The 17,209-nt window shown below is 43.5% G+C and overlaps 1 protein-coding gene across 1 annotated transcript; it reads left to right on the top strand.

The window, feature by feature from the left end:
* Positions 1-3,236: 3,236 nt before the first annotated feature.
* Positions 3,237-16,854, top strand: tmprss15 (transmembrane serine protease 15). Its single transcript, XM_039006157.1, has 23 exons — positions 3,237-3,357; positions 3,570-3,709; positions 3,803-3,870; positions 3,988-4,124; positions 6,134-6,253; positions 6,614-6,722; positions 7,986-8,095; positions 8,204-8,341; positions 8,659-8,808; positions 8,929-9,034; positions 9,430-9,598; positions 9,710-9,851; positions 10,079-10,168; positions 10,248-10,373; positions 10,509-10,652; positions 10,788-10,898; positions 11,017-11,149; positions 11,367-11,462; positions 11,981-12,163; positions 12,427-12,608; positions 15,350-15,445; positions 16,281-16,420; positions 16,693-16,854. Exons 1-23 carry the CDS (start codon positions 3,237-3,239, stop codon positions 16,852-16,854), a joined length of 2,973 nt encoding a protein of 990 aa, XP_038862085.1.
* Positions 16,855-17,209: the final 355 nt, after the last annotated feature.

Genomic DNA, 17,209 nt, shown 5'->3' with positions numbered 1-17,209 from the left:
TTTAGGCCCTCCCCCTTGCCCCCCTGTAGGTAGCTCCCACCAGGATGGGGGATCTGGACCTCAAGGCACAGAGGATGACCGTGATGACCCTTCACATGACACACCCAGGTGAATCGGGCCAGACCATGTCATTTCAGAGCATCTTCGTTTTGGCTAATGTTATGAACAGATTGTATCTAATGCTTGACCGTCTGTTTATTCTTCTTAGTATGAACGTAGGCCTCCCAGAGTCATCTGTGTTCCACTTCACAGGGCGTGCTGATGGCAGCGTCTCCTGCCAGGACAAGTTACACTGGAGCAACATGGTGAGGACTCACTGGGAATTAGAGGGAGATATTTTCAACATTCAGTACTTTGAATGCATTCAGTTGTGCAACTGACTAGATATCCCCCTTTCCTTGTAAAACAAATTAGGTGCTTGACTAGCAGTTTTTCTTTTGTGTGTTGTAGGTGCGTGGCTACCCTTCTGAGCAGTACCCTCTGAGTATCATCCCTCCCCAGCCTCACTACTATGCCCCCCCGTCACCCTTGTGTCCCCCTATTGCCCCCCTGCTTCCCTGGCCAATGCCAGGATATCCCCAATGGGCCCTTACACGACCCCCCTGTCCCAGCCAGGGTCAGGCCCTCCTGCTCCCCCTGCCTCCCAGCTCTACCCAGCCCAACAAGCAGACAGCTCACCAAAGTGAAGGGCCTAAGAGGCAGACAGCTCAGCAAGGAGAAGTGGAGCCTGCGAAGCTACGCAAACACAGAAGAAGCAGGGAGAGCAGACTGCAGAGGCACAGGAACAGATGCAAAAAGTGAGCACATACACTCAAATAAACAATTAGCATTGATCATCCACATACAAGTTTAAACGTGTAGCATACGTTCAAGAGTCAAGACCCGAATATACTAAGATGCCCACAAGCTGTGTGGTTGTGAGGATGGTCATTTTCTCAGCTTTACAAATGCACAAACACTGTACAACCGTTAAAGACTGGCTGCTCTTAAATATAGCCCACAGTATTCCTTTGAATATTCCTGTACAAATATATGTATTTATCTATTTACGCAGTTTTGTTTCATGTGCTCTGACTGTTTTTCTGTTTGATCGTCTGGTGTTTACACCAAATAAATTGCACATTTCCTGAAGGAAAAGGAACTTAAATGTTTGGCAATTTGATTTATGAGTTCAAGTGATTTTTGCACACAGATTATTGGAACGCAAGCAGCACTTCTAACTGTGTGACAGAATTAGGCATAACTGTCATCATTCTCATTGTCCCCACCATGAAATCGGGGAGGGGACTGTGGATGTGTCTCCGTCCGTTAGTACGTTAGTTACACGCAATATCACAGACAGCACTTGCCTGATTTGGACCAAACTTGGTTGAATGATGTGTCTTGCCATAGAGATCTGGCGTTTACAAAATTACACTGATTGGCCCAAGGCGGGAGCTATAGTAATTAACTGAAATGTGATAGTCACATGCGATCTCAACTGTGCCAAGGGGGGCTGCATTATTCGTGGGGGACGATGTTTACTGTTGCTTTGTTTTAAGTTGGATGTGTAGGTAGATTCAAGGATGATGGTCACTTCTAGTAGCAGAAACGATTCCTTTGTCTGACCTCGCATCATGTAGCTCATTTAGAATAGGGCTTAAACAAATCTGGTGTTGATACTTGCACATGATTATACTTAGATTCTATCTAAATATTCTATTTAGCTAGAATCACCTTTGATCTATTTAGATGGAATTACCTTAGCTCTGATGTAATGTTTATGACGGAGGACTTCCGGTATGGTTCTCCTTCATTTTATTGCTTTGGTAATAAACAATGCTGTATGAACTCTGATTGACAGCTTTAGTGAAAGCTGAATTTAGCGCATAGATTAAATAAGTAGCGAACTCTGACTTAGGCAATATCTGAGCCGTAGTCATTTACTATGAGGATGCATGTTGTCTGATGTTCTAGAAGGAATTCCATGTCAGAGAGGGCGACAAGAGTGATGTCACTATCAGAGGGTACCTTCTGTGATAAGGTGGCATTAATAGCTCACTCACATATCAGTGTTCAAAGTCTACTTAAAGACAGGAGTGGATTTATGTTTCTGCGATGGATATTATGTAGAATATACCTTTCTTGTAGTGTGTATGTGTTTGATAGTTTGTGCGTGGACGTTGAGTGTACAAAATATTAAGAAAATCTGCTCTCTCCACGACAGACTGTCCAGGTGAATCCATGTGAAATCTACAGTATGATCCCTTATTGATGTCACTTGTTAAATCCACTTCAGTCAGTGTAGACGAGGGAGAGGAGACCGGTTAAAGAAGGACTTTTAAGCCTTGAGACAATTGAGACATGGATAGTGTATGTGTGCCATTCAGAGGGTGAACGGGTAAAACAAAATATTTAAGTGCCTTTGAACGGGGTATGGTACTGTAGTAGGTGCCAGGCGCACCGGTTTGTGTCAAGAACTGCAATGCTGCTGGGTGTTTCACGCTCAACAGTTTCCTGTATATATCAAGAATGGTCCACCACCCAAAGGACATCCAGCCAACTTGACACAACTGTGGGAAGCATTGGATTCAACATGGGCCAGCATCCCTGTGGAATGCTTTTGACACCATGTAGAATCCATGCCCTGACGAATTGAGGCTGTTCTGAGGGCAAAAGGGGGTGGGTGTAACTCAATATTAGGAAAGTGTTCATAATGTTTGGTATATGCAGTGCACCCTACATGTGTGTGGAGTATCGTCTGTTTGGAAGTTGTATTCTTTTATTTCATCGTATCACATGCTGTCAGATTAATATGGGTTCGGGGGTGAAGGGACTGTCCCAACCCCCGTCCTTTAGACCAACTTACTTCTTTTGTCGTTCTCAGTGCTCTTGTTATTAAGGACACTCATTAGTGAGATCACCAGTGATGCAGCATAGATTGGCTATCACTTTGTTGTTCCAGTGACTGCACAATAAAAGGTTTACTGCTGCCCCTCACAGAGATAAAGGGCCAAGCTCTCATGAATAAGTAGCCCTGCTCATGGGAGAGCAGAGAAATTCTCCTCGGCGGAGAGTCAAAGAAGCAGGCTGTAGATACAACAGAAAACGTAGGACGTAGTTGGAGACTCACTCCACAGTGCAGAATCCTGTGATAGTTCATGACAGTGAAAGTGATTGAATCACAGGGAATTCTGTGTGAGGTGTCAGCTGAAGGACAAGAAGACCGTGTGAGCGTGTGAGGACGTCAGGGAGCCATGTGGCGTGGGAAGCGACGTTGGTCGTCCACGGAGGTGCTGCTGAGTGTCCTGTGTCTGACCCTGCTGGCGGTGTGTGTCAGCCTCATCATCATCACCTGGCTCGCCATGCAGACTGACTGTGAGAAAAAACACTCCAGACTTTTGTTTTCTTTCCTCCCATTTCTGTCACTAAAACGGTCAGTATGTTTGTATAGAAATCAAATGTAATACTCTATGCTGCATATAACTTCTGGGTAAAACATATCCATTTGCCATAGTTTTGTTTTTGATCTGTTGGTCTTGTATGGAGTGACAAGTGTCAGTCACTTACAGTATGTGTGTTTGTCACAGTGGACCAGTGTGGACTAGGTGGGACTGAGTCTGTGTTCAGTGGGAGGCTGGTCATTACGAGGGGGGCTGTGTTTACTGAGAAGCTGAGAAACAGGAGCAGTCTGCAGTTCAAGTCCCTGGCCTTCGACACAGAGCATCTGGTATGTCGGGATACCATACACACACGTATCATTCTCCTGTCCACTCTCCTACACACTTTAGCCTTGTATTATAAATACTGTATTTTCTCACAGATATCTGACGCTTACAGCCGTGGCTCCCTCAATAATGACTTCAAGGCCTGTGAAGTTTTAGAATTCAGGTGAGACAGTATGTGTATAATGATGTTTACAAATGACAACCTCATAGCATAGTTACATATACTGAAAGTGACAATGTCGTTATACCATTTCTGACCATGAATCCCCCCATGTGACAGCAATGGCAGTGTGGTGGTGAACTTTGACCTGCAGTTTCGTCAGAGTGTGGAGGTGAAGGAGGCAGAGCAGCAGCTGGTGGCTGGGCTTCAGAGCACTGGGGGCCTGGTGGTTAACCAAAATAGCATCCAGGTCACAGGTATACAGTAAATCTGGAAAGTATTTAGACCCCTTTATTTTTTCCCACATTTTGTTACGTTACAGCCTTATTCTAAAATGGATGAAATCGTTTTTTTTCTCAACAATACCCCATAATGACAAAGCTAAAATAGGTTTTTAGATTTTTTTGCAAATGTTATAAATTACTGGGAGTTTATATATGAAGTGTGTGACTCTCTTTATTTTTTATAGTTTATTGCAAATGTACAAATGTACAACTGAAATATCACATTTACATAAGTATTCACACACTTTACTCAGTACTTTGCTGAAGCACCTTGGGCAGTGATTACAGCCTCGAGTCATCGTGGGTATGACGCTACAAGCTTGGCACACTTGTATTTGGGGAGTTTCTTCCATTGTCTGCAGATCCTCTCATGCTTTGTCAGGTTGGATGGGGAGTTTCGCTGCACAGCTATTTTCAGGTCTCTCCAGAGATTTTCGATCGGTTTCAAGTCCGGGCTCTGACTGGGTCACTCAAGGACATTCAGAGACTTGTCCCGAAGCCACTCCTGCATTGTCTTGGTTGTGTGCTTAGGGTTGTTGTACTGTTGGAAGGTGAACTTTCACCCCAGTCTGAGTTCCACAGCGTTCTGGAGCAGTTCTTCATGAAGGATCTCTCTGTACTTTGCACCGTTGATCTTTCCCTTGATCCTGACTAGTCTTCCAGTGCCTGCTACTGAAAAACATCTCTACAGCATGATTCTTCCACCACACTTCACCATAGGGATGGTGCCAGATTTCCTCCAGACGTGACGCTTGGCATTCTGGCCAAAGAGTTCAATCTTGGTTTCATCAGACCAGAGAATATTGTTTCTAATGGTCTGAGAGTCTTTCGGTGCCTTTTGGCAAACACCAAGTGGGCTGTCATATGCCTTTTACTGAGGAGTGTCTTCCGTATGGCCACACTACCATAAAGGCCTGATTGGTGTGAGTGCTGCGGAGATGGTTGTCCTTCTGGAAGGTTCTCCCATCTCCACAGAGGAACTCTGGAGCTCTGTCAAAGTGACCATCGGGTTCTTGGTCACCTCCCTGACCAAGGCCCTTCTCCCCCTCTATTGCTCAGTTTGGCCGGGAGGCCAGCTCTGGGAAGAGTCTTGGTGGTTCCAAACTTCTTCCATTTAAGAATTATGGAGGCCACTGTGTTCTTGGGGACCTTCAATGCTGCAGAATTTATTTGGTCCCCTTCCCCAGATCTGTGCCTCGACACAATCCTGTCTCGGAGCTCTACGGACAAGTCCTTCGACCTCATGGCTTGGTTTTTTCTCTGACATGCACTGTCAACAGTGGGACCTTATATAGACTTTCTAAATCATGCCCAATCAATTTAATTAACCACAGGTGGACTCAAATGAAGTCGTAGAAACATCTCAAAGATGATCAATGGAAACAGGATGCATTTGAGCTAAATTTTTCAAGTCTCATAGCAAAGGGTCTGAATACTTATGTAAATAAGGTATTTCTGTCTTCTAGGTTTAATACATTTGCGAACATTTCTAAAAACCTGTTTTCACTTTGTCATTATGGGGTATTTTGTGTAGAATGATGAGGAAAATGTTTTATTTGATCCATTTTAGAATACGGCTGTAACGTAACAAAATGTGGAAAAAGGTCGAGTCAGAATACTTTCCGTATGCACTGTAGGTGTAAAACACACCTTACATACCGATTCATGATCATAGTATTGGGAAGAAAATGGGATCTAGATCTATTACCACGTTATTCATCCAGAAGACTTGTGTGAAATGCAGCATTGAGAATTTGAACCTATATGATGTTTCTGTTTAGTGAAAGAGGACCTAACTACATACCAGCCGACCTCTTCAACCAAACTGACCACCACACCTCATCTTTCCACTACATCTTCTTCAGGTGAGAACGGAATCGATAGGAAACACTTACAATAGATTAGTCGTACTGTAGTACTGTACCAGTACCATTTAAAAAAAAAACATTTCATTGATGGCGAATGATGATTAATGTTCACAGGGAAATGCCCACCTTATCATATGGCCTGTGGGAATGGCACTACATGTGTGGCCACCATGCAGTTTTGTGACGGAGTAGACAATTGTCCTGATGGCTCAGATGAAAACCATACTCTCTGTGGTGAGTGTTTGAGACTCAGTGTTTGCTGATTATGTAACCTCGTCCCTACACTCTTAGAAAAAATAATTCCAAAATTGTTCTTCGGCTGTCCCCATAGGATAACCCTTTTTGGTTCCAGGTAGAACCCTTTTTGGTTCCAGGTAGAATCCTTTTTGGGGTTCCATTTAGAACCCTCTAGGTGAGATCCGGCTGGTGGATGATTAATAATGAAGTGGATAAACATTGTTCTTGAATATATAGATGGTACAGAGTAACAAGAATGCCATGTCAACGCATAATGTGGGGTCTGGTAATGTGGTCATGAGTGCATTGGTAGTATAATAGACTTGAACTGTGTGGATATCTCTCATATTTTCATAGCAACAAAGTGCGATGGCCAATTCCTTCTTCTTGGTCCTACGGGCTTCTTCCATTCTGAAAACTTCCCTCTCCTCTACAACAATGGCATGATTTGCCGCTGGGTCATACGGTAGTCCTGCTTCTCACACTAACTACACACTACTCACTTTCATATACTTTTACCTGACATACCAGTGCTACCTCTCTACTTTTTGTGCTACCTTAATTTTAAAAAAAAATGTATATATACAGTACCAGTCAAAAGTTTGGAGAAACCTACTCATTCTATGGTTTTTCTTTATTTTTACTATTTTCTACATTGTAGAATAATAGTGAAGACATCAAAACTATGAAATAACACATATGGAATCATGTCGTAACCCAAAAAGTGTTACAAATATATTTAATATTTGAGATTCTTCAAAGTAGCCACCCTTTGCTTTGCACGCTCTTGGCATACTCTCATGAGGTAGTCACCTGGAATGCATTTCAATTAACAGATGTGCCTTGTAAAAAGTTAATTTATGTAATTTCTTTCCTTCTTAATGCGTTTGAGCCAATCAGTTGTGTTGTGACAAGGTAGGGGTGGTATACAGAAGATAGCCCTATTTGGTAAAAGACCAAGTCCATATTATGGCAAGAACAGCTCAAATAAGCAAAGAAAAACCACAGTCCATCATTACTTTAAGACATGAAGATCAGTCAATACGGAAAATTTCAAGAACTTTGCAGGGAGACGACAGTCCATCAATACTTCAAGACATGAAGGTCAGTCAACGTTTCTTGAAGTGCAGTCGCAAAAACCATCAAGCGCTATGATGAAACTGGCTCTCATGAGGACCGCCACAGGAATGGAAGACCCAGAGTTACCTCTGCTGCAGAGGATAAGTTCATTAGAGCTACCAGCCTCAGAAATTGCAGCCCAAATAAATACTTCACAGAGTTTAAGTAACAGACACATCTCAACATCAACTGTTCAGAGGAGACTGCGTGAATCAGGCCTTCATGGTCAAATTGACGCAAAGAAACGACTACTAAAGGACACCAATGAGAAGAAGAGACTTGCTTGGGCCAAGAAACACGAGCAATGGACATTAGACCGGTGGAAATCTGTCCTTTGGTCTGATGAGTCCAAATTTGCGATTTTTGGTTCCAACCGCCGTGTCTTTGTGAGACGCAGAGTAGCTGAACGGATGATCTCTGCATGTGTGGTTCTCACCGTGAAGCATGGAGGAGGAGGTGTAATGGTGTGGGGTTACTACATGTTATTTCATAGTTTTGATGTCTTCACTATTATTCTACAATGTAGAAAATAGTAAAAATAAAGAAAAACCCCTTGAATGAGTAGATATGTCCAAACTTTTGACTGGTACTGTATATTTTTTATTTTTAGAGTTCAGAAAGGACTGGCCATAAAGATGAATTTCCACTCATTCGACACAGAAGAAGAGATTGATACTCTCAGTCTGTATGAGGGCACAGGACAGGGGAAAAATCTAACATGTAAGTATATAACACTCCTGAGCAAATATGTACTAATTTCTATACAGCAAAATATCTATATAAACTACAGTAATAGCACACCTACCACCCACTATGGCTGTGTTTCAGACCTGCTGTCAGGCCGTTCCCCAGGCACTGTGTGGCTGCTGTCTGACAAGGCCACTGTTGAGTTCTCTTCTGACGATTACAACAATTTCCAAGGATTTAATGCCACCTACTCAGCAGAAGACATCAGCAACCTCTCTAGTAAACTTAAAGCAGCGTATCCCAAACTCGGTCCCCGGGACCCTAAGGGGTGCACGTTTTGGTTCTTGCACTAACACTACACAGCTGATTCAAATGATCAAAGCTTGATGATTAGTTTATTATTTGAATCAGCTGTGTAGTCCTAGGGCAATAACCAAAACGTGCACCCCTTGGGGTCCCGAGGACTGAGTTTGGGAAACCCTGACTAAAAGATTTCCTTTGAAGTTATCAAAACAAACTAGAAGGAAGATTGCAATAGGATTTGGTTTTGGGTCTCTGTGAAATGACCGTGACAGTGTTCCTCTCTGTCCTCTCAGATGAGGAGAGGCTGAGCTGCTCCTTTGAGGAGGGCCTGTGTTTCTGGAGGCAGGAGCCTGAGGATGAAGGGGACTGGATACGCACCAATATCCCCACATTCCCCCCTTTCACAGGCCCAAACTTTGACCATACATTTGGTAACCAATCAGGTGTGTCATTGTGTGACAAGACATTACTTTACTTAGCTGAGACTTTACGATTTTATTTCGAAGCCGCATTGCTGCAGTTTGTTTCTGTTCTTTGACTGTTATTGTGTTCTGACGAAACAGGCTACTACATTGTCACACCGGGAAGCCCTGGCCAGTGGGAGAAGAACTTCAAGATCCGCAGCCTCCGATTAGCTCACTCAAAGGAACCGATGTGTCTGAAGTTCTGGTAAGTCAAATCAAATTACATCAGCTGATATCTCAAAGTGCTGTACGGAAACCCAGCCTAAAACCACAAACAGTAAGCAATGCAGGTGTAGAAGCACGGTGGCTAGGAAAAACTCCCTAGAAAGGCCAAAACCTAGAGAGGAACCAGGCTATGAGGGGTGGCCAGTCCTCTTCTGGCTGTGCCGGGTGGAGATTATAACAGAACATGGCCAAGATGTTCAAATGTTCATAAATGACCAGCATGGTCAAATAATAATAATCACAGTAGTTGTCGAGGGTGCAACAAGTCAGCACCCAGTGACCCTCTCTCCCTCTATTCATGTACTGTCTGTGGATATCCATCTCTAAACACATAGCCTCTCACCAGATGTGCATTTATGCTACTTGTTGCTCCAGGTACCACATGTATGGAGAGAATGTGCATCGGCTGAGGGTGTTGGTAGAGAGACGGTCAACTTCTGTGGTCAGAGAAGCTTCAGTCATTGTGGTCTTCCAGAAGGAGGGGAACTATGGAGATAACTGGCACTTCGGCCAGGTCACCCTGAACAGCACAGCTGATGCAACGGTCAGAGCGCTCTGAATCCCACATGGTGTAATTGCCACGCTGTTATACTTGGCTGTGCATGTTACGTCTGTCTATAAGGATCTGTCTCTTCGCTGTGATGTTCTTCTCCAGGTGGTTTTTGAGGCTCAGAAGAAGGGGGGTATGAAGAATGACATCGCCCTGGATGATATTAGTCTGACAAATGGTCCCTGTGGGGCGGACCCACCAGACCCAACAGTGGTTCCCACCCCTACAACACCACCTCCAATACCTCGTATGTTACTCTTAACCACATAGTCTTCACATGGAACACTTTGACACAGGCCGTCCATTCCGAACAGAACCCCCCCCTTCATCGTTAACCAGCACACTCATCCATTACTACTGAGTCACCAACTCGCCCTTCTCTCACCTGACAATCACTGTTCTTTGTCCGTTAATGTCATGTGTCCTTGTTTTCCATGGTTGCATCTAAAGCGTGTATTCCTTCCTCTTTCTCAGCTGACTGTGGAGGACCTTTTGACCTCTGGGAACACAACTCTACATTCAGCTCCCCCAACTACCCACACTCCTATGGAAACAAGGCTTCTTGTATGAACTTAGTTTTTTGTTCAATTTTTCCCTAATTGGTTGAAATGTGGTGTTCATACATCTGTCTATCCTGGGCAAGGTTTGTGGACTCTTCATGCCAGGGAAGGATGGAACATCCTGCTTCACTTCCTGGATTTTGACGTTGAGTCGACCTATGACATGGTGGAGGTGCGGGATGGGGCGGGGCCACAGTCTGAACTGCTTGGTGAGTCTCTGACCCTCCGCCTACTGTGACGTCCTTCCTACACGAGCCTCTGTCATGTTACCATGACACTGTTAGTTGTTATTGAAAATGCAGGTGAGGTTTACTGTGGTGAATTGATGCGTGTTTCTTTGTCAGGTGTCTTCACTGGTACTGATGCTACCTTTCCAGATGTGATCTCCACAGCCAATCAGATCACAGTGATGTTCTTTACGGACAGTACAGGGTATGGCAGAGGGTTCCGTGCCAACTTCACATCTGGATTAGCACTGGGCATGCCAAGTAAGATTTTATATTAAGTAACCAATTCAACATTCTAAAGTCCAAAATTAGTAGTTCTGAATGAACCTTACCTGATGTACTCTTTGTTCTTCAATAGCCAAGTAACCAAACTGCCTTTGTCATTTCAAATTCCAGAGCCTTGTGTCACTGGGCTATATCGGTGTCAGTCTGGAGAATGTATCTCCAATGTCAGTGTGTGTAACGGCCAACCAGACTGCGCTGACTCCTCAGACGAAGCTGACTGTGGTGAGTAAAACAAATGAAGCTGTGACCCTGTTCACACCCATACAGCAATTCATGCCAGTTAAAGGCACGTGGGCCAAAAGACTGGTAAAGTGGTTCTCCATGATTCTATGCGTTTTAGTGCATCAGGTATCAGTGGACAGTACGAGTGTCAGACATCTGCAGCTCCAGGTCCAGACCACCCGGTACACAACCTGTGGTCAACACTGGAACTCTCAGCTCTCCCACTTCATGTGTCGTTACCTGGGCTACAGGTGAGACCTCTGGTGTGTGTGTGTGTGTGTGTGTGTGTGTGTGTGTGTGTGTGTGTGTGTGTGTGTGTGTGTGTGTGTGTGTGTGTGTGTGTGTGTGTGTGTGTGTGTGTGTGTGTGTGTGTGTGTGTGTGTGTGTGTGTGTGAGAAACAGTCATTCTTTGTATGTTTGACAGAGTGAAGGACAGGAAGTCAGTCACTGTGTTAACATGTACTCTAGATCAGGAAGTGCCCTGCTCATACCCTCCACAGAGAAAGACTCTCCCTTCACCACCGTGAGTGTGGCAGTCAACGGTACCCTGGACCTGACCCCCAGGTACACTACATTCAACAAACAGCTTTCATTTACGTAAAAAAAAGAAGGAAGTAATTTAGCAGACGCTCTTATCCAGAGCTACTTACAGGAGCAATTAAGTGCCTTGCTCAAGGGCACATCGACAGATTTTTCACCTAGTCGGCTCGGGAATTGAGGAAATCCAACCTTTCGGTTACTGGCCCAACCCTCTTAACCGCTAGGCTACCTGCTTCTAATAATTCAACTTTGATTTCACAGTCATACCAACATCCAACCTGTTTGTTTCTATTTCCCATAGTGAAAAATGTATGGGTGAAAAGGTTATATCTTTGGAATGTGACAACCAACGTGAGTATGAAAAGCATAAAGCATCAACATAGTAACATGATACATACTGTAAGTACTCATTCACATATAGACATTGACACGTTTTGACAAATGAACAAAATACACTCAAAAAACACTATGCTGTGCATTGTAGCGTGTGGCGTTCGTATGGTCTCCCAGAAGATGGATCAAAGTGGGTCCACTGAACGAAGGATGGAGGAGAAAGGAGAGGAGGAGTCAGAGGAGAGTGGAACTGTCAGAGTGGTGGGAGGGACAGACTCTCGTAAGGGGGCGTGGCCATGGATGGTGTCGCTGTACTTTAGGGGCCGCCATGTGTGTGGAGCTACTCTGATTGACAACGAGTGGCTGGTTACCGCTGCACACTGCGTTTATGGGTGAGGAATCCTTCTCTGCATTTATACTGTTTGTTTATGCTCCTGTATTCACCTTTACTTTGTCTACACTGTAAATATACACTGTGTATACACCTGAGCCTCACCTTTCTCTGCACACAACATGTCACATGTTTCTGTGCATTTACCCTCAACTGAGTTTGACCTATTTGAGTACAGAGTAACTCTACCATTGTTTATCTGGTCCGTACATTTGGAGTTTTACAGCCCATGTCTACATTGACGGTTGTCTTTTTATCCCACAGGAAAAATATTCACCTTTCCAACTGGGAGGCAGTTTTGGGCCTTCACTCCCAGGGCAGTGTAGATGTCCTCCCATCACAGACCCGAAAGGTTGACCACATCATCATGAACAAACACTACAACAGACGGACCAAGGATGCTGACATCGCAATGATGCACCTTCAAACAAACGTCAACTTCACAGGTGTGCAATCAAACACCCCTCTGCTCTACATAGCCCAGTGCTTCTCAATTATTTTCTGTTACGCCCCCCCTAGGAAGAAGTAAACATTTCGCGCCCCCCAACTCTCCGCCGCGACTGTAAATAGTATAATTTGTCTATAAAATTGTTATAAGTACACCTCTGCATAACATTTTATCCTTATTAACATTAAAGAAAACAAAAAAAGAAAAAAGAAAGAAATATAGATCAACTTACAACAAAGAATAACTTTATTAACATTGTTTTTTAGTCTGTAACAGAAAAGACTTAAAGTGCATCAATTTGCCTGAAATTTAAAAAGAAATTCAAGCCTTATTTAAACTGTAAGTTTTTTTGACCATTTGATACTGAAAAATAAAATTAAATATAATCAATAAATAATAATACATTCAAATTGATCAGCAACATTAACTCAGGAGCACAATATATGAAACACTGACCTATAAAACAAAAATGAATAAAACAATTTGTGCTGATTTAAAAAAAATCAAAATGAGGAAGTCATATTTTTTTTTATTTTTTATTTATTTATTTTTTAAATTTTATTCGGCACGTTTTCGCTGAAAAAACTCAAGCGGCTTATCAGCGTGATTGGGGTGTAATGTCTTTAAGTGACGCCTTAATTTATTTGGCTTCATGCTGTCCGCTGCCAACATTTTTAGACACAGTAAACATACCGGTCTTTCGTCGTCTCCCACCGTAGTCACAGTGAAGCCAAGTGCTACATACGCGTCGTCATATTTCCTCGTCTTAGCTTTCAGGAGACTTACGTTTGTCTCATTATCTCCGTCTCTCTCCGCCTTTCTTTTCATCCCTGTTAAATATTTTTCCATGGTGTCTCTTAAGGGTTTGTTATCTGCACTTCACATATCCTGCTCTGTGCTGTGTGCTCTTGTTCGGTGCAAAAAAAAACTACTCCCTGCGGCAAAAAAAAGCATGTTCCCCGGGGTCACACGCGCCCCCCCTGGCATCGCTCCGAGCCTCCCCAGGGGGGCGCGCCCCACTATTTGAGAAGGACTGACATAGCCTGAGAGTTTGACCTTATGTCAGATTGACACTGAGCACAAGCGGTCATGTTGTGTTCATATAAAGTGGATTATTAAGTAGATGTACCTCACATATTCACACAGGTCCGTACACACAGGATATAATATTCACACAGGTCCACACACACAGGATATAATATTCACACAGGTCCACACACACAGGATATAATCTTCGCACAGGTCCGTACACACAGGATATAATATTCACACAGATCCACACACACACAGGACATAATATTCACACAGATCCACACACACAGGACATAATATTCACACAGATCCACACACACAGGATATAATATTCACACAGATCCACACACACAGGATATAATCTTCACACAGATCCACACACACAGGATATAATCTTCACACAGATCCACACACACAGGATATAATATTCACACAGATCCACACACACAGGATATAATATTCACACAGATCCACACACACAGGATATAATCTTCACACAGATCCACACACACAGGACATAATATTCACACAGATCCACACACACAGGATATAATCTTCACACAGATCCACACACACAGGATATAATCTTCACACAGATCCACACACACAGGATATAATATTCACACAGATCCACACACACAGGATATAATATTCACACAGATCCACACACACAGGATATAATATTCACACAGATCCACACACACAGGATATAATCTTCACACAGATCCACACACACAGGATATAATCTTCACACAGATCCACACACACAGGATATAATCTTCACACAGATCCACACACACAGGATATAATCTTCACACAGATCCACACACACAGGATATAATCTTCACACAGATCCACACACACAGGATATAATCTTCACACAGATCCACACACACAGGATATAATCTTCACACAGATCCACACACACAGGATATAATCTTCACACAGATCCACACACACAGGATATAATCTTCACACAGATCCACACACACAGGATATAATCTTCACACAGATCCACACACACAGGATATAATCTTCACACAGATCCACACACACACAGGATATAATATTCACACAGATCCACACACACACAGGATATAATATTCACACAGATCCACACACACAGGATATAATCTTCACACAGATCCACACACACAGGATATAATCTTCACACAGATCCACACACACAGGATATAATCTTCACACAGATCCACACACACAGGATATAATATTCACACAGATCCACACACACAGGATATAATATTCACACAGATCCACACACACAGGATATAATCTTCACACAGATCCACACACACAGGATATAATCTTCACACAGATCCACACACACAGGATATAATCTTCACACAGATCCACACACACAGGACATAATATTCACACAGATCCACACACACAGGATATAATATTCACACAGATCCACACACACAGGATATAATCTTCACACAGATCCACACACACAGGATATAAGCTTCACACAGATCCACACACACACAGGATATAATCTTCACACAGATCCACACACACACAGGATATAATCTTCACACAGATCCACACACACAGGATATAATCTTCACACAGATCCACACACACAGGATATAGTCTTCACACAGATCCACACACACAGGATATAATATTCACACAGATCCACACACACAGGATATAATCTTCACACAGATCATTCTTTTACAGATTACATTCAACCCATCTGTCTGCCAGCAAGTGACCAGCAGTTTGAGGCTGGGAGGAAGTGTTTCATTGCAGGCTGGGGAGCAGAAGTAGAGCAAGGTTAGGACTCTGGTGTCACTCAATCAAATCAAATGAAATGTTATTTGTCACATACACGTGTTTAGCAGATGTTATTGCGGGTGTAGCGAAATGCTTGTGTTTCTAGCGCCAACAGTGCAGTAATATCTAACAAGTAATGTCTAACAATACACCCAATCTAATGTAAAGGAATGGAATTAAGAATATATAAATATTTGGACGAGCAATGTCAGAGCGGCATAGAGTAAGATACAGTAGAACAGGACAGAATACAGTATATACATATGAGATGTAATGGAAAATATATAAACATTATTATTAAAGTGACTAGTGTTCCAATTATTAAAGTTGCCAGTGAGTTCAAGTCAATGTATAGGACAGCAGCCTCTAATGTGCTAGTGATGGCTATTTAACAGTCTGATGATCTTGAGATAGAAGCTGTTTTTCAGTCTCTTGGTCCCAGCTTTGATGCACCTGTACTGACCTCGCCTTCTGGATATTAGCGGGGTGAACAGGCAGTGGCTTGGGTGGTTGTTGTCCTTGATGATCTTTTTGGCCTTCCTGTGAAATCGGGTGCTGTAGGTGTCCTGGAGGGCAGGTAGTTTGCCCTCGATGATGCGCTGGGCAGACCGCACCACCCTCTGGAGAGCCCTGCGGTTGCGGGCGATACAGCCCGACAGGATGCTCTCAATTGTAAAAGCTTGTGAGGGTTTTAGGTGCCAAGCCAAATTTCTTCAGCCTCCTGAGTTAGTTGTCATTAACAGGTTAATCTGAGGATGTGGTTGATGAAAGCGCCATACAATTGAAATTGATCATTATAATTGATGTATGTGTCTGAAAATGTTATTCCCTCCAGGCACAGCAGCTAATGTGCTGCAGCAGGCAGTGCTGCCCCTGGTGAGCCGCTCTGAGTGTCAGAAGCTGCTGCCTGAGTACAACATTACAGCCAGGATGGTGTGTGCCGGCTACTCTGAGGGGGGAGTGGACTCCTGCCAGGTACATGGATTTCAATGGTCGTAACCCTCTGTGGACAGAACACGCTACATGTCTGTGAAAGAACTGCACCAGGAACACTTTCAGATAGTATACTGTCCCAGGGCAGCAAAAGATGGTATACTGCCCCCAAGGCAGCACTGGATAGTAAAGTTTGGGTATTTGTGTATTGTACAGTACAATGCTAGCTGTACACAATGCCATCCACAGTTAGTAATATCCATGTACAGTGTGTGAGAATTCTGTCCACTGACTGTGTCTTCCTGTTGTTTTAGGGGGACTCTGGAGGTCCTCTCATGTGTGAAGAGGATGGCCACTGGGTGCAGGTGGGCGTGATTTCTTTTGGTGTGGGGTGTGGCCGCCCCCAGCGCCCTGGTGTGTACGCCCTGGTCTCCCAGTTCGCTGACTGGGTCGTCCAGACCAGACGGCTCTCCTGACACTGGGGACACTGGGATTACAGGCTCCAGGGAAGCAGAATATTCAGTCCTGAATTAGGATCATATGCAGTCATGGTTATTAAATCAATCAATGCGTTTGAATAAGTACAATGGTGTAACACAGCTTTACAGGGATATTCAAAATATGTAAAAAATAATTGTTTGCAAATCTATGCTATCTTATACTTCCCATGGCTGGGCCTGAAGAAAAAAATCAGTGGCTGTGCCTACAACACAAATGAGACTTCCCATGGCTGGCCCTGAAGCATAAATTAAATGTTGTAAAATTATGACACAAGATGGCAGTATCTTGCGTATTATGTTTTGGAGATTATATGTTTTTTTCACACCACAA

The sequence above is a fragment of the Salvelinus namaycush genome, chromosome 12, assembly GCF_016432855.1.
Source record: "Salvelinus namaycush isolate Seneca chromosome 12, SaNama_1.0, whole genome shotgun sequence".
NCBI lineage: Eukaryota > Metazoa > Chordata > Actinopteri > Salmoniformes > Salmonidae > Salvelinus > Salvelinus namaycush.
This window is presented reverse-complemented; position numbering and strand designations above follow the sequence as displayed.

What these genes read in the sequence shown, in the direction of transcription:
- tmprss15 (XM_039006157.1), top strand. Translation starts at nt 3,237, where the DNA reads ATGTGGCGTGGGAAGCGACGTTGGTCGTCCACGGAGGTGCTGCTGAGT. An exon ending in TGTGAAGTTTTAGAATTCAG is followed by an intron (nt 3,871 to 3,987) that starts GTGAGACAGTAT and finishes CCCATGTGACAG; the next exon opens with CAATGGCAGTGTGGTGGTGA. An exon ending in GGGAGCAGAAGTAGAGCAAG is followed by an intron (nt 15,446 to 16,280) that starts GTTAGGACTCTG and finishes TATTCCCTCCAG; the next exon opens with GCACAGCAGCTAATGTGCTG.